Here is a 22,368-nt window from a genome sequence, read left to right as displayed (position 1 = left end):
CCACTTATCTCAATCAGAGGGGTATTACCATAAGGACCAGCTCTCAGAGCCGCACAACCTCCCTGACCTGCTCTCGGAAGACTTAAGATGTCGTCACACCCCAGGACGCTTCTTATGAGGGATCATCGCAAGTGTGGAAACTAAAGCGGCTCTGTTTTGTAATTGAAGTGGGTAAGGGTCATCGTTTTTAATGCAGCTTATAAATCTTCCCTTATATTGAAAGGTTACATTAATGCAAAATTGAGTAGCTCACAGAAACCAGGCCATCTGCTTGTTGGCTCCACTGGATCTTTGGAGTTATAGCATCATTTTGGATTTGGATTGAGTTGGTTATTCATTAACATTACAGGCTTTCAGTTACGGCACCCATTATGAGCACTATAGCCCAAGGACTTCATCCAGCCTTTACTGTAAACCAAGAGTGCCCCTGAATTGTATATTATGAGAGTCATAATTTACCATTGCAATCCCAGAGAGTGTGTCCCCCATTAACTTTATGCTTTTTTGCTTCAAGCTATTCCTGTCCCAGCACTCACAATGGAGAGACCTAAACAAGCTCAGTGTAGCATGGATCCGTCTTGTATATAGTGAGACATCTTAATGGATTTACCGAGGGTGATGCTAGGTCTGTTCCTCTCTGTACTTCGTGTTCTGTGCGTTCTAGTCGGTTTGCTGTTTCCCTTTTAGTCCTCTATTGATGGTAGCTCTCAGTTACTTTTGAGAGGTTTGTGTGCAGCCGTTCTTGAACCACACTAATGGGTAGCCTAAGCCTTGTGAATATGTCTGAACTTATCATAAACATTTTTTTTTTACCCAGCATGTTCTCTTCTCAAGTATGGACTACGTGATTGGTAAATTACTATTCTCAGCACAGGCTCCGGGAGTCGTTAGAGTTGAACCTGCAGACGTCTCCATCACTCAGGAGAGAGGACATTAGCCATTCTGCGTGAGCTGCTTCACTCCACACCCTGCAGGAAACCTCTTTCTTTATTCTGTTAATATTTTCTCTGTGAAGTGGTAAAATGCTGCACATTGGCTGTTCATTTGACTGGAGTTCTCAAGCAGCGAGACTAGCGTTGAGTTTAATTTCCTCGTCTAAACCCCGCTGGGGCCCTGGGGCGGGATCACCTGGGTGGAAATTGCTTTTGGTGTTTCCTTCTGTCCTGTCCTAGACCAGACAACTGTGCTCAGGGACATCTCAATTGAACTTGTAACAGAGAACAGCACAGTGTGTTTGATGACATCCAAAGGTCTGAGCAAAAAGGAAAACAGTTCTCCATTATCTCCAGAACTGATGGTGCAACTCTCTTTTTTGAACTTTTAATGAAACAAGAGCTTGTTACAAAGAACTGGTACTAGCTTTTAATATTTCACATACATTATAATGAGTGCACAGATCCATATACACAACGAATGTGCATGTGCGGCGGCTGCGGCCAATTATATCATCTTTAGTGAAAATCTAACCTCAGCCAAGAAAGCTCTTTTCATTCCTTTCACATGGAAAAAGTCTCAATGAAAAAAAAAAGCATTGGACATTTATGCTTTTATATTTTGATATGCCAGAGGCAGTTGATTCTGAGAAGTGACCTATTGTGACCTTTAATGGTATGTATTGCCATGGGCATTTTCACAGCTTTGTTTTTCTTTTCTGAATTGCAATATGTGTATGTATGTGCGTGTGTTGTTGACATATCAGTCCACCTACCAATTTCCTCAACATATGACAGGGGCATATGCACCTTAAACGATAGTCCACCCAAAAATGAAAATTCTGTCATTATTTACTTAGCCTACCTAGGTGTCATTCCAAACCTGTATAACTTACATTTTCAAGAATATTTCATTTGCTTCTGTCAATAAAATGAAAGTTATTGGGGACCAAAACTATATTAAACCCCATTTACTTAATGGACAAAAAAAAACGTTATTTTTGTGCTCTACAGAAGAAAGACAGTTATACAGGGTAGGAACAACATGAGAGTGAGTATAAGATAAAACAATTTTATTTTTTGAGTGAAAACATCTGTTGAATCACAGAAAGATTAGTGGAATCAAGTTATTTAAGTGTGAGCTTTAAAGAAATGTCATGCTCTTGAAGTTTTGGAAAACATTTAGTTATTTAGTTCAGAGCCACATTAATATGCATGACTCCACAGAGTCCCGATGCTTTTTTTATTGCAGTTTGTATTGTACTCAAATCCGTGTCTCCCGAGTCAGCGGTCATCAGAAGCACGGTGGGATATTAGATTAGCTTCAATCATGCTGAACAGTCCTGTTTGAATGTCATTTATTCTTTGCTCTGTCTTTAACTCTAAACCCAGAAGTGTTGGATGCCCCTCCCTCCCCCCGCACCCGTGGGTGTCATGGGCCGTGATGGATCTGTTGTGTTATTGGTGCGATGCACCATGTGCCACTATGTAAAGCTCCTTTGCTTATTCAGCAGCGTGTTTTTAGCCTGCAATCAATGGCAGCTATAGGCAGGGCCGAGAACATAGAGCTGTTAAAACCACACCTGGGACTTGAAAATGCAGAAGAGCTGCACTATCAACAACACCTGCCAGTCATATGAATAATTCAGTGATCTCTGACCAGGCCACTTTTACTCCTATCAGTCTTGCTTATGTGAATGGAGGTGGTGATGAGAGCTACTACTTCTGGTAACTGTGGATTGTCCATTCACCTGTCTTTTTGGAGTTAACGAAGGAGAACAGATAGAGTGGTACAGTTACCGGTAAGATATCGAAAGAGAGACTGTGCATGAGAAACTTGTGTTAAAAAAACATTTTTGGGGCTCAGCTTTAAATGTACTGAGAGCAGCTGTGTTTTTAAGGGCCACTTCATGGGGTCCAGTGTTCAGATTTAAGGTAGGATCTAATCATTTGCTTCTACTGCAAATTACACCTAGTCTAGACATGTTTACCTTGATTAAATAATTGCACTTTACCTTGAAGCATTCTTAGTGAGTTTTGGCGTTAAACCTTTAAAAAAATGTGATTTAATTCACATAAAGCTCAGAGTGGTTTACCTTGGGCAGGGTACATTTAATCATTAATTTTGAACAATATTTGAAATTAATTTTAGAGAGGAATGTGAGAAAGTTCTATCACGTTCATGTAATTAGTGATGTTGGAATTCACACAGTTGGGCTTTAATTGGCAGTGATTGTGAGGAGCAGGGGCTGCATGGGTTGTTTAATTGGAGCCTGAGTGATGGCGGTAATGGCTCATTTGTTTGCCTGTGTGTGGTGAGGGACCCCTCGTAATGACCTGTGTGGAGGAAGCCGCGGTGTTGGAAGAGGTGTGAGATTAATCGCACTACCTCACTTCGCAGAAGACTGTAATAATGTTCCTAAGATGATTCTTCTAAGATGTTCTACTATTTGTTCCTAATGAATTCTCACATTTTACGTCACGCTCAGCCCAGTTCTGAAATGCTTGTGTTAATGCATACTGATTGTGTGTGTGTGTGTGTGTGTGTGTGTGTGTGTGTGTGTGTGTGTGTGTGTGTTCTGGTAATCATCACTTTGTGGGGACAAGAATCTGTTTACACAGTCACCTAATGGGGACCTCTTGCGTTGTGGGGACCAAAAATCAGGTCCCCATAAGGGTAACCCATTTAATTGGATAGTGGAACTGTTCTGAAGGTTCTGGGCGGAGTTTTAGCATTGGCCCATAACACATGATTATCAGGTAGTATGCGTGTGTGTAGCGGGAGCTCTGCTGCGCCCCCAAACATTTTTGGCTGGTAATGCACTCACTTTTCCACACACACATTTTCCAATTATGGTTGGGTACCGCCCACTTCCGGGTCCTCGTTAGGAAGGAGTTCGACAGCAACTTGAAAATACAAGTATTAAATTGATAACGTTACTTCACATGGAGGACAAAGAAGATTATTTACTGTAGATGCCAACTAAGGATCTGAACTTCTACAGAGGATAAAAGTGAAGCTCAAGGTAAGCACATATATTAAACCAATTAAGTTAACTGTTAGGTTAATTAGATTAGGCAGCGGGCTAGCTAGTTAATGTTAGTGCTAATTGTTGAGGCTAACGGTAAGTGTGGCCTGACATTTTCTCTGTTTTTCCAATAAGCGATCACATAATCATACAATTTAATGTTAAGGACTTAATTTTAACTGAAAAGTGTCGTCTAGTCTGACTGATTGCTAATGGAGGGATTCGGTTATTAAGTTTGTTTCTCTGTCTAGTTTGCGTTGGACGGTGGCTTATTTTATACTTTAAATTAAAGATATGTTTTATAGGCATATATATATATATATATATATATATATAATTATATACGTTAGCACTTATGTTTGACTGATCAGAAATTGTTTTTACATTTAAATGAACTCATAGGCAACATATACAAGCCACAGATCTTGACTAAAGTGCTTCACAGAGAAATGAAGTAACGTTAGGCTAAAATAAAACAAAAACTGACATGGAAAGTAGCTTTAAAAGAATAAATGAATAAACTTAGTTTTAATTATGACTGTAGTTAAAATAAACTGGGGTTTGTATGGTGAGCTCGTTCAAAAGAGTAACTTAGTTAGGTTAAGGACCAAATGAATAGTTAAATAATTGCCAAGGCTACCTGGGATTTTACAGATGTTGGTTTTGTGAGAGATTAGAGCCTGAGTGAAAATGGTGAGTTTATGCCCGCAAGGCTAGCATTGTGCCAGTCAATAAATCTGATGATATTATATTGTAGAGTTCAGATTTCTTGTCTTACATTGATACATACAATATCATTGTAATGCAGTAACATTACAATAACATTCTTATCTAGGCTACTTATTGAACATGCTAGTTGAATTCTGCATGTGTCCCCATTTTCAGTGTAATTTTTTTCACACTATTTTTTTCCTCTCAGTTTGAAATGCCACCACGAATCAGCCCCCTTAAGGATGCCATGCATCATGTTGTTTCAAAGACTGACAAAACATTCAAATTAGATGTGAAGTATATCAATGCAGTGAAAGGTAAGGTGGTGTGATTTTATCATTCAATATTTACCAAGATATGCATGTCCTAACCATAATCTTATGAGCACATTAATCAGACCTGAAATCTGTAAAAATCTGTTAATCAGAAAAAATCTGTATTTTGCAGGACGTGGTCTATTTGCAAAGGGTGACTTTTGCAAAGGTGATTTTGTTGTTGAGTACAGGGGAGATATGATAAATGATGCAGAACTGCAGAGAAGAAGAAAACGTTACCACGCATCCTGTGCTGCATTTATGTTTGATTTCAAGTGGCGAGGGAAAACATGGTGGTAAGAAGTCAAGTTGTACCAAAGCTATATTCCTTATGCAAAAAGATAGTAAAAATAAACTGATTTGTGGTGGTATATTGTAGTACTTGTAATCATCCTTTTCTCATGGTTTCATATTTAAGTATTGATGCGTCAAGAGAAGATGGATCGTATGGGCGGATCGTTAATGATTGTCACAAACATCCAAATTGTAAGATGAAGAAAATTGACGTCAATGGAAAGCCTCACCTTTGTCTGTTTGCCCTGGATGACATTAAAGAAGGAGAAGAAATTGCCTATGATTATGGAGGAGAAAACTACCCATGGAGAACACAAGTATGTTGCAAAGCACACTGTGGACAAAATAGCTCATATTTTGGCAACATGTGGCAAACAAGTTGGTTGAATGGATTATAATTTGATCTATTAGAAATCTATGAATCTAATTGATGTCTATTCCAATAAATTATATCCATATCCAATGTGGCATACAATGACCATGTTGCAACTAATGGGTGAAATATAATCACAAAAAAAAACCAATAATTAACTATGTAAAATGAATGTTTCACATTCTCAAACCATGTGGTATCTGCTTCAGATTTCTCTCTTGTGTTTCCATGATCTAACATCTTGTCATTTTGAATGTTGTCTCTTACAGATGACCAGCGCTCCTGTTAATACCAGCACAGCGAGTAACTCTGATCCTTCTCTCCAGTCAGAGACTCAGATGGATGATGAATCTGCTCAAATCAACTCTCCTCAACAGGTACGTTCACATTCATCACTAAAGATTTAGGTTTTTGTCATGGTGTAGTGATTTGTAAGCATATTTTGATGCGTATCTGCTGTAAATTAGTACATTAAACCGTTTTAGGACATGTGTCCAGTAGATTAGTGGCAGTGGAGTATTTAGGGCCAGTTTTATCCTTCAAGAGGATTTTTTTCTGCGTTAATTGTTGCATTAAAATGGACACTCACGACGTCCCCACAACACACTTTCAGTCAGTGTTTGAGCTCAAACCTGTGTTTTGAATTTGATGAAACTGGTCCCCATAAGGAACTATAACGTTGTGTGTGAAAGGTCCCCATGAAGCCGGTTTTAATCCAGATGTGTGTGAGCGCACACAGAGTTGGACTGGACAGGAATGCATGTTTTAGATGTAGTTGATTTGTCTCTCATTCTCAAACCATGTGGTATCTGCTTCAGATTTCTCTCTTGTGTTTCCATGATCTAACATCTTGTCATTTTGAATGTTGTCTCTTACAGATGACCAGCGCTCCTGTTAATACCAGCACAGCGAGTAACTCTGATCCTTCTCTCCAGTCAGAGACTCAGATGGATGATGAATCTGCTCAAATCAACTCTCCTCAACAGGTACGTTCACATTCATCACTAAAGATTTAGGTTTTTGTCATGGTGTAGTGATTTGTAAGCATATTTTGATGCGTATCTGCTGTAAATTAGTACATTAAACCGTTTTAGGACATGTGTCCAGTAGATTAGTGGCAGTGGAGTATTTAGGGCCAGTTTTATCCTTCAAGAGGATTTTTTTCTGCGTTAATTGTTGCATTAAAATGGACACTCACGACGTCCCCACAACACACTTTCAGTCAGTGTTTGAGCTCAAACCTGTGTTTTGAATTTGATGAAACTGGTCCCCATAAGGAACTATAACGTTGTGTGTGAAAGGTCCCCATGAAGCCGGTTTTAATCCAGATGTGTGTGAGCGCACACAGAGTTGGACTGGACAGGAATGCATGTTTTAGATGTAGTTGATTTGTCTCTCATTCTCAAACCATGTGGTATCTGCTTCAGATTTCTCTCTTGTGTTTCCATGATCTAACATCTTGTCATTTTGAATGTTGTCTCTTACAGATGACCAGCGCTCCTGTTAATACCAGCACAGCGAGTAACTCTGATCCTTCTCTCCAGTCAGAGACTCAGATGGATGATGAATCTGCTCAAATCAACTCTCCTCAACAGGTACGTTCACATTCATCACTAAAGATTTAGGTTTTTGTCATGGTGTAGTGATTTGTAAGCATATTTTGATGCGTATCTGCTGTAAATTAGTACATTAAACCGTTTTAGGACATGTGTCCAGTAGATTAGTGGCAGTGGAGTATTTAGGGCCAGTTTTATCCTTCAAGAGGATTTTTTTCTGCGTTAATTGTTGCATTAAAATGGACACTCACGACGTCCCCACAACACACTTTCAGTCAGTGTTTGAGCTCAAACCTGTGTTTTGAATTTGATGAAACTGGTCCCCATAAGGAACTATAACGTTGTGTGTGAAAGGTCCCCATGAAGCCGGTTTTAATCCAGATGTGTGTGAGCGCACACAGAGTTGGACTGGACAGGAATGCATGTTTTAGATGTAGTTGATTTGTCTCTCATTCTCAAACCATGTGGTATCTGCTTCAGATTTCTCTCTTGTGTTTCCATGATCTAACATCTTGTCATTTTGAATGTTGTCTCTTACAGATGACCAGCGCTCCTGTTAATACCAGCACAGCGAGTAACTCTGATCCTTCTCTCCAGTCAGAGACTCAGATGGATGATGAATCTGCTCAAATCAACTCTCCTCAACAGGTACGTTCACATTCATCACTAAAGATTTAGGTTTTTGTCATGGTGTAGTGATTTGTAAGCATATTTTGATGCGTATCTGCTGTAAATTAGTACATTAAACCGTTTTAGGACATGTGTCCAGTAGATTAGTGGCAGTGGAGTATTTAGGGCCAGTTTTATCCTTCAAGAGGATTTTTTTCTGCGTTAATTGTTGCATTAAAATGGACACTCACGACGTCCCCACAACACACTTTCAGTCAGTGTTTGAGCTCAAACCTGTGTTTTGAATTTGATGAAACTGGTCCCCATAAGGAACTATAACGTTGTGTGTGAAAGGTCCCCATGAAGCCGGTTTTAATCCAGATGTGTGTGAGCGCACACAGAGTTGGACTGGACAGGAATGCATGTTTTAGATGTAGTTGATTTGTCTCTCATTCTCAAACCATGTGGTATCTGCTTCAGATTTCTCTCTTGTGTTTCCATGATCTAACATCTTGTCATTTTGAATGTTGTCTCTTACAGATGACCAGCGCTCCTGTTAATACCAGCACAGCGAGTAACTCTGATCCTTCTCTCCAGTCAGAGACTCAGATGGATGATGAATCTGCTCAAATCAACTCTCCTCAACAGGTACGTTCACATTCATCACTAAAGATTTAGGTTTTTGTCATGGTGTAGTGATTTGTAAGCATATTTTGATGCGTATCTGCTGTAAATTAGTACATTAAACCGTTTTAGGACATGTGTCCAGTAGATTAGTGGCAGTGGAGTATTTAGGGCCAGTTTTATCCTTCAAGAGGATTTTTTTTCTGCGTTAATTGTTGCAATAAAATGGACACTCACGACGTCCCCACAACACACTTTCAGTCAGTGTTTGAGCTCAAACCTGTGTTTTGAATTTGATGAAACTGGTCCCCATAAGGAACTATAACGTTGTGTGTGAAAGGTCCCCATGAAGCCGGTTTTAATCCAGATGTGTGTGAGCGCACACAGAGTTGGACTGGACAGGAATGCATGTTTTAGATGTAGTTGATTTGTCTCTCATTCTCAAACCATGTGGTATCTGCTTCAGATTTCTCTCTTGTGTTTCCATGATCTAACATCTTGTCATTTTGAATGTTGTCTCTTACAGATGACCAGCGCTCCTGTTAATACCAGCACAGCGAGTAACTCTGATCCTTCTCTCCAGTCAGAGACTCAGATGGATGATGAATCTGCTCAAATCAACTCTCCTCAACAGGTACGTTCACATTCATCACTAAAGATTTAGGTTTTTGTCATGGTGTAGTGATTTGTAAGCATATTTTGATGCGTATCTGCTGTAAATTAGTACATTAAACCGTTTTAGGACATGTGTCCAGTAGATTAGTGGCAGTGGAGTATTTAGGGCCAGTTTTATCCTTCAAGAGGATTTTTTTCTGCGTTAATTGTTGCATTAAAATGGACACTCACGACGTCCCCACAACACACTTTCAGTCAGTGTTTGAGCTCAAACCTGTGTTTTGAATTTGATGAAACTGGTCCCCATAAGGAACTATAACGTTGTGTGTGAAAGGTCCCCATGAAGCCGGTTTTAATCCAGATGTGTGTGAGCGCACACAGAGTTGGACTGGACAGGAATGCATGTTTTAGATGTAGTTGATTTGTCTCTCATTCTCAAACCATGTGGTATCTGCTTCAGATTTCTCTCTTGTGTTTCCATGATCTAACATCTTGTCATTTTGAATGTTGTCTCTTACAGATGACCAGCGCTCCTGTTAATACCAGCACAGCGAGTAACTCTGATCCTTCTCTCCAGTCAGAGACTCAGATGGATGATGAATCTGCTCAAATCAACTCTCCTCAACAGGTACGTTCACATTCATCACTAAAGATTTAGGTTTTTGTCATGGTGTAGTGATTTGTAAGCATATTTTGATGCGTATCTGCTGTAAATTAGTACATTAAACCGTTTTAGGACATGTGTCCAGTAGATTAGTGGCAGTGGAGTATTTAGGGCCAGTTTTATCCTTCAAGAGGATTTTTTTCTGCGTTAATTGTTGCATTAAAATGGACACTCACGACGTCCCCACAACACACTTTCAGTCAGTGTTTGAGCTCAAACCTGTGTTTTGAATTTGATGAAACTGGTCCCCATAAGGAACTATAACGTTGTGTGTGAAAGGTCCCCATGAAGCCGGTTTTAATCCAGATGTGTGTGAGCGCACACAGAGTTGGACTGGACAGGAATGCATGTTTTAGATGTAGTTGATTTGTCTCTCATTCTCAAACCATGTGGTATCTGCTTCAGATTTCTCTCTTGTGTTTCCATGATCTAACATCTTGTCATTTTGAATGTTGTCTCTTACAGATGACCAGCGCTCCTGTTAATACCAGCACAGCGAGTAACTCTGATCCTTCTCTCCAGTCAGAGACTCAGATGGATGATGAATCTGCTCAAATCAACTCTCCTCAACAGGTACGTTCACATTCATCACTAAAGATTTAGGTTTTTGTCATGGTGTAGTGATTTGTAAGCATATTTTGATGCGTATCTGCTGTAAATTAGTACATTAAACCGTTTTAGGACATGTGTCCAGTAGATTAGTGGCAGTGGAGTATTTAGGGCCAGTTTTATCCTTCAAGAGGATTTTTTTCTGCGTTAATTGTTGCATTAAAATGGACACTCACGACGTCCCCACAACACACTTTCAGTCAGTGTTTGAGCTCAAACCTGTGTTTTGAATTTGATGAAACTGGTCCCCATAAGGAACTATAACGTTGTGTGTGAAAGGTCCCCATGAAGCCGGTTTTAATCCAGATGTGTGTGAGCGCACACAGAGTTGGACTGGACAGGAATGCATGTTTTAGATGTAGTTGATTTGTCTCTCATTCTCAAACCATGTGGTATCTGCTTCAGATTTCTCTCTTGTGTTTCCATGATCTAACATCTTGTCATTTTGAATGTTGTCTCTTACAGATGACCAGCGCTCCTGTTAATACCAGCACAGCGAGTAACTCTGATCCTTCTCTCCAGTCAGAGACTCAGATGGATGATGAATCTGCTCAAATCAACTCTCCTCAACAGGTACGTTCACATTCATCACTAAAGATTTAGGTTTTTGTCATGGTGTAGTGATTTGTAAGCATATTTTGATGCGTATCTGCTGTAAATTAGTACATTAAACCGTTTCAGGACATGTGTCCAGTAGATTAGTGGCAGTGGAGTATTTAGGGCCAGTTTTATCCTTCAAGAGGATTTTTTTCTGCGTTAATTGTTGCATTAAAATGGACACTCACGACGTCCCCACAACACACTTTCAGTCAGTGTTTGAGCTCAAACCTGTGTTTTGAATTTGATGAAACTGGTCCCCATAAGGAACTATAACGTTGTGTGTGAAAGGTCCCCATGAAGCTGGTTTTAATCCAGATGTGTGCGAGCAAGGTTTGCTGGACAGTAATTTTATTTTTTTTCTTGCGCTTTTTATTTTTACATTTCAAATACTGTAATAATGTAAAATGTTGTTTATATACTCTTTTCTTTTTACAGATTGTGATACAGCTCCGAAATGAAAATGACATTTTTGTACCAAGACTGAGACGGACTAAAAGTATCATGGTAAGTTCTCAAGTCGCAACAAGAGATTCAATGGCTATGTTTACATGCACACGTTGGAGTTTTTCTCTCTTTTAAATTTTAAAATCCTCGATAATTTAAAAGCGAAAGTTAAATGTGCACGACTGCACGGGCATTCATAATTTGAGTTCATTCCTATGGAAGCTCGCTCTGCTCACTCTTTACATATGATTAAGGTGTTTGGATATGAAGGCAATATCAATTAATTTATGTAATTAATATATTCTTATGTGATAAATCATTTTGACTACAAAATATCAGAGAATCAAAAATTTGCATCCCCTTTACATTAAACCCAAAACCCATCAGATGTCCTTATTTTTGTCAGATCAACTGCCCAAAACGTTTTATTACACTTAAGAACTTTAGTATAACAAACAGTAAGAAGCAGCAAATCATCACATGTAACTTGTAAATTTAAAACAAAACAATACTTGAACAGTACATTGATTATCACAATAGTTGCCAATTTATGTCTGTTAATGATCAATTAATTAAATGCAGCAGTTCTACCTATTTCTAATTAACTTTTTAATATATATTTTTTTTCATTTAAGATGAAAGACATGGATCTTCAAGATTCTGGTGAGCTCTTTGATTCTACACCAGAGAGTTCAGATAATTATGTCCCAGATACCACTTCCAACAGTGACAGTGACAGTGATGTTAGCCTTACACTGAACCCAACAAAGCATCAGCTTCTTGATGAACTGGATATGAATGAATCTGCCTCTGTAAGCTCCCCTGACTGTGACACAACAACGTCAGACAAAATGCACAGCCTTACATCTAAAACATCTGAAACAGTAGAAGAGCCCAGTTCAGACTGCGTATTTGTTAATGCATACCAAAAAAGAGATGGCGGTAGAGTGTATAACAAGAGACATTACTGCTTGTATTGCTCCAAACCTTACGCTAAGATGGCAAGGCATCTAGAAAGTTCACATGCAAATACATCTGATGTGGCTAGAGCTCTAAGCTTTCCAAAAGGTTCAAAAGAGAGAAAAAAACAGCTGGATTATATTCGCAACAAAGGGAACTATGCCCACAATGCTGCTGTTATGGAATCAGGAAAGGGGGAACTGGTGCCATTTAAACGACCACCTAAAAAAGCGCAGGGAGATGATTTTATGCATTGTGCGTACTGTCAAGGACTTTTTACAAGAAAGGTCCTGTGGCGTCATATGCGTTCTTGTAGACTTAAACCTCAGTCAGTCCCCCCCAAACCAGGAAAAAACCGTGTTCAGTCCATGTGTACATACACAGGTCCTGTGCCTTCAAACATGACCAAACAACTGTGGGGAGTAATCAGTGCCATGACTCCTGACCCAATCACAGATATAATAAAAAATGACAGAGTAATTACTGAAATTGGGCAGCACTTGTTGAACAAAGGAGGGCTATCAGCCAAAAATAAACAGTATGTGCGGGAGAAGATGCGAGAATTGGGAAGGTTGATTCACAAGGCGAGGAGAGTCACCTCGTTAAAAACGATGGAAGATTGTGTAAATCCAAAGAAGTACATGGAGACTGTCAAAGCTGTGAAGTATACGTGTGGGTATGACAGTGAAACGGACAAGTTCATGATTCCATCGCTTGCAAACAAGCTTGGGAATTCCCTGGTTAAAGTGAGCAAACTCTTAAAAGCTCAGGGATTAATCTCAAATGACAAACAGCTTGTAAAGAACGCCAGTGAGTTTCTAGAAGTCCATGAGAGCAAGTGGAACGAGATGATCTCGGCTACAGCATTGAGGAACATCAGTGAAGCAAAGTGGAATGTGCCCACTATCATGCCCTTTACCGAAGACGTCCAGAAAATGCATACTTATCTCAGTGAAGTGCAAGACAAGTGGTTCAAAACACTCTCTGAAAGTCCCTCTACTAAAGCCTGGATGGATCTGGCAAAGGTGTGTCTAGCCCAGATGATTCTCTTTAACCGCCGCAGGGAAGGAGAGGTTTCGAGCATGCCTTTGTCTGCATTTCTATCAAGAGACACTTCTGATCCACATGAAGATGTGGACTGGGCACTCTCTGAAGTGGAAAAAAAACTCTGCAGACACTTCACAAGGGTTATCACAAGGGGAAAGCGTGGTCGACCAGTTCCAATTCTTCTGACTCCAAAAATGCTATCTGCCTTAGAAATCCTTGTTAAGCAGAGAGAGGCTTGTGGGGTTCTGAAAGACAATCCCTATATGTTTGCAAGACCAGAAGCCATGACACATTTTCGAGGGTCAGACTGCCTCCGTGGCTTTGCTAAGGTGTGTGGCGCAAAGTGTCCCAAGTCACTGACATCTACAAGACTGCGAAAGCATGCCGCAACACTTTCAACCGTGCTGAATATGACTGACACAGAGATGGACCAGCTGGCAAACTTTCTTGGACACGACATAAGAATCCATCGTGAGTTCTATCGTCTCCCTGAGAAGACCCTGCAACTTGCCAAGATCAGCAAAGTTCTAATGGCTCTTGAGCAAGGAAGATTAGCTGAGTTCCATGGCAAGAACTTGGATGAAATTGGGATAGCTCCTGATGGTGTGGTATTTTATTTGACTTTTGTTTGATTTTTCTGTTTACCATCTATTCATATACCATGTGGTTTACCATTGCTAAGCTGTACTTTGAACTTCCACAGAAAAAGTTATTGACTGTGATGAGGAAGACGGGAGCATACAAGAGGGACACTGTTCATCTACTGTTGACGGTTTGTATTACTTTCAAAATACACTACTAGATTTTGCAGTTATTCATAGTTTTCAGTCACTTAACTTGTGAAGAAACATCATAGCCAACATTTAAAAAAGATTCTTCAGTATGCTGAACAAACGTTTTTTACGAAACTGCTCATTGTGTACTGAATCAAATGCCTCCAAGCTATTCTTCAAAATGTCTTACACTAAACATTTATTCTGGAGTGAATATTTTTTGTGGAGTTTACTACCATAAAAATAATTTTTCATAAGAGAAAGGTGCAAATTTGTCGTAAAATGCTAGCTGATCCGCTCTCTTCTCGTGTTGGTTGTGTCATGGCACTAAACGAACCATGTCAGATTGAGTATTTAACCATTTTATTTCATGTCTTAGTTAGCTTGAGCTTATTGTTTGATTAAATGTCTGCTGTAGTGTTGTCACGATACCAAAATTATGACTTCGATACGATACCAGACTAAAATACCTCGATATCGATCGAAAAATATGACAGAACTTACAATTCATTGTTTTATAAAGTTTAAGATTTAAAATGTGTTCCTTCAATGCTTTTTTTACCATTACCTTCCCTTTATTAAATATAATAATAATAATAATAATAATTAGCAAGTGCCCGTGTGTACGTCCTTACAAAGATGTTTGCAACATTGGCATTATTATCAATCATGTTAAAGGGATACTCCACTTTTTTTTGGAAATAGGCTCATTTTACAACTCCCCCAGAGTTAAACTGTTGAGTTTTACCGTTTTTGAATCCATTCAGCCGATCTCCGGTTCTGGCGGTACCACTTTTAGCATAGCTTAGCATACATCATTGAAGTGGACAAGACCATTAGCATTTCTAAAAAAAAAAATGACCAAAGAGTTTCGATATTTTTCCTATTTAAAACTTGACTCTTCTGTAGTTACATCGTGGACTAAGACCGACGGAAAATGTAAAGTTGTGATTTTCTAGGCTGATATGGCTAGGAACTATACTCTCATTCCTGCGTAATAATCAAGAAACGTCACTGCCGTACCACGAGAGCAGCAGGCGTAATGATATAACGCAGTGCCTGAAAATAGTTCCGTTGTGTTGACGGAAGGTAGCCTATTTTCAGGCGCTGTGTCATATCATTACGCCTGCTGCACTCATGGTACGGCAGTAAAGTTTCTTGATTATTACGCAGGAATGAGAGTATAGTTCCAAGCCATATCAGCCTAGAAAATATCGAAACTCTTTGGGTCATTTTTTTTTTTAGAAATGCTAATGGTCTTGTCCACTCCAATGATGTATGCTAAGCTATGCTAAAAGTGGTACCGCCAGAACCGGAGATCGGCTGAATGGATTCAAAAACGGTAAAACTGAACAGTTTAACTCTGGGGGAGTTGTAAAATGAGCCTATTTCCAAAAAAAGTGGAGTATCCCTTTAACATTTGCTAACCTTTCACAATTCTGAACAGGTTGGGATGACCAAAATATTTCATGAAATGAGTTATTTAATATATTTTAAATGTAATTTTATAATGACAATACAGATATTTAATTCTATTTTTGTTATTTAAAATAAGCAAAAAAGCAAATTACAAACAATAGAGACAAATAAAATAAACAGTGCTTCATTTCTTTTTTGAATGCTACTGTTAAATAAACCTAGTACTGTAGCTGAAAAAAATAAAGTCTTCACTCTATAAATTAACTATAGACTGATTCTTAATAAATAGATACATTTATTCAGTCAAGCATTGGGTGATTCTCTATTTTCTGTTGTTTCATCAACATTAATTACACAGAATATTAGGCTGCTGGTCCGGCCCTTTAAGACCTGCACGTAGGCTACCCAATGGAACACATATGATTTATTTTTACAAATGGTTTACATTCACTAAAGACATACCCGACTGTGTTTACGTGAATACTCATCAGGATGTACATTTTTACCTAGAATTTTGATTATTCAATCCAAATAATCCACGAAAGAGAACTGAAGTGGCGATCGCATGCTGTGTGAAAGGCGTGTGTGCGCTCTTCAGGTCTGAGCTCGGCAGCGCGAGCATGTCCCGCGCTTTTTCTCATCATGCATGTTTCACTGTGCGTATATACACTCACCGGCCACTTTATTAGGTACCCCATGCTAGTAACGGGTTGGACCCCCTTTTGCCTTCAGAACTGCCTCAATTCTTCGTGGCATAGATTCAACAAGGTGCTGGAAGCATTCCTCAGGGAGTTTGGTCCATATTGACATGATGGCATCACACAGTTGCCGCAGATTTGTCGGCTGCACATCCATGATGCGAATCTCCCGTTCCACCACATCCCAAAGATGCTCTATTGGGTTGAGATCTGGTGACTGTGGAGGCCATTTTAGTACAGTGAACTCATTGTCATGTTCAAGAAACCAATTTGAAATGATTAGAGCTTTGTGACATGGTGGAAGTAGCCATCAGAGGATGGGTACATGGTGGCCATAAAGGGATGGACATGGTCAGAAACAATGCTCAGGTAGGCCGTGGCATTTAAACGATGCCCAATTGGCACTAAGGGGCCTAAAGTGTGCCAGGAAAACATCCCCCACATCATTACACCAACACCACCAGCCTGCACAGTGGTAACAAGGCATGATGGTTCCATGTTCTCATTCTGTTTACGCCAAATTCTGACTCTAACATCTGAATGTCTCAACAGAAATCGAGACTCATCAGACCAGGCAACATTTTTCCAGTCTTCAACTGTTCAATTTTGGTGACCTCTTGCAAATTGTAGCCTCTTTTTCCTATTTGTAGTGGAGATGAGTGGTACCCGGTGGAGTATTCTGCTGTTGTAGCCCATCCGCCTCAAGGTTGTGCGTGTTGTGGCTTCACAAATGCTTTGCTGCATACCTCGGTTGTAACGAGTGGTTATTTCAGTCACTGTTGCCCTTCTATCAGCTCGAACCAGTCTGGCCATTCTCCTCTGACCTCTGGCATCAACAAGGCATTTCCGCCCACAGAACTGCCGCTCACTGGATGTTTTTTATTTTTTGGACCATTCTCTGTAAACCCTAGAGATGGTTGTGCGTGAAAATCCCAGTAGATTAGCAGTTTCTGAAATACTCAGACCAGCCCTTCTGGCACCATCAATCATGCCACGTTCAAAGTCACTCAAATCACCTTTCTTCCCCATACTGATGCTCGGTTTGAACTGCAGGAGATTGTCTTGACCATGTCTACATGCCTAAATGCACTGAGTTGCCGCCATGTGATTGGCTGCTTAGAAATTAAGTGTTAACGAGCAGTTGGACAGGTGTACCTAATAAAGTGGCCGGTGAGTGTATTTTACTGTTCTGCTTTCGTTGTTTAGTGAATGTAAACAGTGGAAGCAGAGCTCTGCACACACGTCCTGACTCCGACTGTCACACATCGACGCAAAATAAAGAAATACTGCTCTTATTGTTTAGAGTGATGTCACTCTTAAAGTACCGGTACTAATAAAATTTCATATCGTTCCGATTTTAATAGCTGGGTATCGCGATACCTTTCTAGTATCGGTATATCGTGCAACACTAGTCTGCTGTAAAGATGCAGTTCAATTATACTTGCAATAATGAAGAATTGCACAGGTTTAGGGTTTATTGTACTTTAATGATTTTAAATAATTAGTGCATAAGTGTAATAACACAGTGTATTGTCGAAGCAGAGACCAGGAGACATTGGGACATCTTTCAAGCAGGATTCTTTGAGAACTCGCTGTGCATCGCTGTAGTCATCCCAGTCTAGTCTAATTAAGCCAGTGTACCTTGTAGTCTATATGCCTTTTCAAGGGGGAGGGATTTACAAGAGGTGGAGACACTCTAAAACAAAGCATGTAAATGAAGTATGGAAGTCTGCTCGTTAACGGAAATTCCCCAGCCCTGATCTCATCAGCATAGCAGTGTGATTCAGATGCATAGGTGATAATCCACTCAGCCTGACTATTTAACGACTGGAACGGGCTCCTAGAGCCATTTAAAGACAAAGGCTCAATCCTAATTCACCCCTTGCCCCTACCCCTTGTTTTCGAGTGTACCCCTTGGCCCTTAAAACAGAGTTACAAGGGCCATGGGGTTGAAATATTCCCCTGCGAAATGGAACAACCCTTCATGAACCCGATACATCATCAGTCGTCGGCGATGGCTCTGACGTTACAGAGTTTTTACAGGATTTCTACATGACAACGACTGACAATCAGCGCAGCTGCTCTTAACTTTGAGGAAACATGATGATATAACATTCATTATAACATTATAACATTCCTTCCTCAATGTATGTCTTTTCTGTTTCGGAAAGGTAATTTATTATACAATTTCTTAATTCAAATCACTCTATTATTATTATTATAAGAGTAATTAAATTGCATGGTGGTGTCATCTGGGGCTAAATTTAAATGTTTAACCGTTTGCGAACCCATCTCGCGGTGATTCGCGATGCATTCTGTGAACCATCTCGTAGCCCTCCGTTTGGAGTGTGCCTCTAAGAAATCTCCGTTTCAAGGGCTATGTAGCCCTACCCCTTAGCCCTACCCCTCGATCTCAACAAGAATCGGGACACCCTACCCCTAGACGTGAACGCGCAAAACGGAGGGGTTAGGGCCAAGGGGTGTATTGGGATTGAGCCAAAGAGTGAGTCTCAGTAATCGGACTAATTTAACCTACAATAGAGAGAAACAGGACTGGCAGGAATCTCTTGCTGGAAAACTCTGATATAATCATTTATAACTCAAATGCAAAATTCAGTCTACTAAACTTTCTCAGTTTATATACCATTCTATTGGAACCTAAATTAAACATTTAATAAATTTGTAACACAACAATTATCAGCATTCTATAGTACATTTAAAGTGTATATCTTTCTGAAAATGTTGAACTTTGATTATTTTCTATAGAACCATCTTCAGAGGTGGCACTTCCTCCTACCGAGAGGAATGACATGCCGCCACCACCCAAGAGACGCAGACCACCATCAGATGAAGAGATGCCTTCAGGAGCCAGTGCTGTGAGGCCTTCTTCCAAAGGTGAACTCTTTACACATTTCTAAAGCCTTGTTTATACTCGACGCGTCCGCAAGAGCGCGAAGTGCGCGCGGCAAAAATGACGTCATTGCGGTGTGGGCGGTCGTGCGCGTTGGGTGCGCGAGACCCCATTTCGGCTGGCGGTGTGCACAGCACTTTTTGTAACATCGCGCGTGGCGCCGCATCCGAAGATGAACGACTTCGAGCCGAATCTGGCCGAACTGGTATGTCTGTACCACCATGTTTATGATCCTTCTATACACAGAGACATTTGTATTGATGGGCGACCATAAAAGCCTCTCATTTTGTGAATAGGAACACATTTACATTAAGCACCCAGTTTGCACTTGTATAAAGTAACTGCTTACATTTACAAAATAAGCCTACAATAGCAGAATTAAGCCCTGCTGATGAAATTAAGGTTTAAACACTCTTCAATAAGGCTTCAGTTGTTTACTAGTTTACATGCAGTGAAAGTGCAATAAACCTACTGCATTTATTACTCTTTTTATATGAATCAGAAATTAATAAACTACTAATAAACGGCAAACTACTTCTTCACTGCTGATTCCTGGTGGTTTAGAGGAGAATTACTCCGAGTCGCCCCCTGTCGTTTCACAGAATAGCACAACGGCGAGCGCGTCAAGTATAAACGCCTCGTCCGTTTGGAGAGGTGCGCGCGCAGTCAGCGGAGACTCGCGCTCGTGCGGACGCGTCGAGTATAAACAAGGCTTAAGACTAAATTAGACAATTTAGGAGCACTTTGATACCCAGATGTTAGACCAGATCACTAAATGCTGATTTTGTTTTTTGCTGTTTCCCTTTTTGAGACGTTTCCACCAAAATGTTAGCGATTTGAACACTTTGCAACTAAATTGTTCCTCTATACATGAATTTCAATATCATAATGCTCAGGAACCCATCAGTAGTTGTTTAGAGGGTTACTTGGTTGATTCTAGAATCTACTAGGTGCTTTGTGGCACGAGTAGGAACTGTAGCTGTTCTAATAATTGAAATATCAGGAATAACTATCTGGCGAGCTCCGGAGAGGGCGGCGAGTCTTGGACGGTGAGAGCGGCGAGGAGAAGTTGAAATCAGGTCAAATTTATGGTAATGAGCAATGACGCGGTTCGGCAGCAACCAATCGTAATGTAGAAGTGCTCCGTTTGAGAGGATTCCAGAGAACGCAGTCCTGTAACTTTTTGGTTCCAACCACATTATTTCCCAAGCAAAATAGAGGAGAGATTGATCATTTGAATTTGATAAGAAGGCACGCAACACTATTTATAGGCAAAAATTTTGCGCTAGAACACTTGTTTTTCAGCGGGAATGCAAATTAGAATAGCACTTAACCATGAACACAAAAGCCACACCACACAAATAGCTTTTAATTGGTTTATTTCATTAGCAAATTGATCAATGGAATGTCACTATAATTAAGTTCTTTCCATTGATCAATTTTCTGCAAAAATAACTATTGACATGCTTGTTTGCTTTGCGGCCCCTTTAAATATAGTTTTAAAAAAGACCAAGTATTCATCTACATCAGAGCGTCCACGAATATTTCCATGGCGTCGCTGGCAGAGCGGCGGCGGTGTGAACGTAGGGTATCTCCTGGAGAAGTTTGAGTGGATGGATGCATAAAAATAACTTCCAGCCAAGACATTGATCTTAATATATTTACCTTTTCCCCAATGATCATTTCAGGCCAAGTGACAATGCAAAAATCACTGTTTGATTGACAGTGTAATTCTATTTATAGATAGAGTGCAAATAATTTGTTTTGCAATATAGATGCTGACTAAAGATTTTTCTAGTTGACTAATAGTTTAAAATGAATGACTACTAATCACATTTTTATACTAATAAGCCTTAACTAATAATAATGAGCCTTTAATTGCCTATATAATACAAAGCCTAATCAGCGCTCAAGCGCGCACATAAAGCTCCACAGCGCACTGGCAAACATTGAACCATCATTACTAAACATTGTAATCTCTGCAGCCGAAAACATTACCAATAAATTAAGTCAACGATGCTGACTCATCTCCGCAGTGACGCGCATATATGCACGTTTCATATGGATTACATAATGAGAATAATTATTTTACGCTTGAATTGGTTCCTTTAAAAGCAGACATTTCAAGCTTTCTATAGATATATTTATCGTGTGTGAGGTGAGTACACGCTGAGTTTCGGCTCATTTCTGTGACGCTCAAGTTTACTGAGACAGCAGAAAGCACATCCTTATTGTTTTCATTATTTTACAAAAGCAAAACATTTTTTAGTTATTGTGAGTTTACAGAAATAATAGAAAATGAAATTTGACCCTTTACAGTTTGCATTACTCTTATCTATATGAATAAAAGGACAAGAGTATTTTAAGTAAAATGATCGCGCCGGCTCCTCTATGTAAAGCGTCTTTCCACACACGCACAGATATGAGTCTAATAATAACACATTTATCAGGTTAACATTAGAGTGAGCGACTTGTAAGGTTGATACTACTCGCATGTTTCAAGAGATAAGCCATATTTAAGGTCAATGACTGATAGGCAAATGTTTGGATTTCCTGCCGACTGCCGTTATTGATCTGTCCGACACAGCCTGCGTGATTTCCTGCGGGGTTTTTTTTCCCTGCGACTAACCGACTAATAAAATCGTGGTTAACTATTAGAGGGCAGACCTAATAAATACTGATAATAGGATTTAGAACTTTGGATTGGAATTCCAGTACACACACTTTCTCATTTCAATAGTTTTTTCTGTCCACTTTTAGGTAAAAGTACCCAGAAGACACCCTGGCAGCAGACAGAGGTGCAGGCGGTGGAAAGGCACATGCAGCGATTCATCACATCGCTCACTGTACCAGCAAAGAGTGACTGTGAAAAATGTTTGAAAGCTGAACCAGGAGCGCTTAAGAACCGCGATTGGAAGACTGTAAAATTTTACATTTATAATCGTATTACAGCTTACAAAAAGAAATTCCAGTGCAAATAATAATAATGTGAAGATCCAACTCTGTCGTGGCAGGTTTTGTTCAAAGATGTTAAAAGGTTAAAGATGTTTTTGGGTTTACTAACCCTTTAAAACTACAGAAACACGTGTAGGCTATAGAATAACTTTATTTGAAATTGTTTGCCATATGTTTTATGATGACTGTGATGACCACCAGTCGGAAAGCATTGGTCGAACAATAAAGTTA

At 39.8% G+C, this 22,368-nt stretch overlaps 2 protein-coding genes across 4 annotated transcripts in view; both read left to right on the top strand.

Annotated features, from left to right (window-relative positions):
- The window catches only part of megf11 (multiple EGF-like-domains 11), a 153,435-nt gene that overhangs the window by 7,287 nt on the left and 123,780 nt on the right, over positions 1-22,368 (top strand). The window lies entirely within an intron of this gene.
- LOC130087436 (uncharacterized) lies at positions 3,924-22,288 on the top strand. Its single transcript, XM_056253732.1, has 18 exons — positions 3,924-3,958; positions 4,881-4,989; positions 5,120-5,282; positions 5,405-5,597; positions 5,923-6,030; positions 6,532-6,639; positions 7,141-7,248; positions 7,750-7,857; positions 8,359-8,466; positions 8,969-9,076; positions 9,578-9,685; positions 10,127-10,294; positions 10,796-10,903; positions 11,366-11,434; positions 12,010-13,984; positions 14,085-14,153; positions 19,038-19,166; positions 21,943-22,288. Exons 2-18 carry the CDS (start codon positions 4,887-4,889, stop codon positions 22,161-22,163), a joined length of 3,954 nt encoding a protein of 1,317 aa, XP_056109707.1. The 5' UTR covers positions 3,924-3,958; positions 4,881-4,886; the 3' UTR covers positions 22,164-22,288.

The sequence above is a fragment of the Rhinichthys klamathensis genome, unplaced genomic scaffold (assembly GCF_029890125.1).
Source record: "Rhinichthys klamathensis goyatoka isolate OS25496 unplaced genomic scaffold, OSU_Roscu_1.1 h1tg000005l_1, whole genome shotgun sequence".
NCBI classification, from domain to species: Eukaryota; Metazoa; Chordata; class Actinopteri; order Cypriniformes; family Leuciscidae; genus Rhinichthys; species Rhinichthys klamathensis.
Note: the sequence above shows the minus strand (reverse complement) of the source record. Positions and strands in the feature narration are given on the sequence as shown.

Bases quoted from the DNA above. Each gene is read 5' to 3' on its own strand.
- LOC130087436 (XM_056253732.1), top strand. From the start codon at position 4,887: ATGCCACCACGAATCAGCCCCCTTAAGGATGCCATGCATCATGTTGTT. The intron at 7,858-8,358 runs GTACGTTCACAT...TGTCTCTTACAG, and splicing joins AAATCAACTCTCCTCAACAG to ATGACCAGCGCTCCTGTTAA. The intron at 19,167-21,942 runs GTGAACTCTTTA...GTCCACTTTTAG, and splicing joins TGTGAGGCCTTCTTCCAAAG to GTAAAAGTACCCAGAAGACA.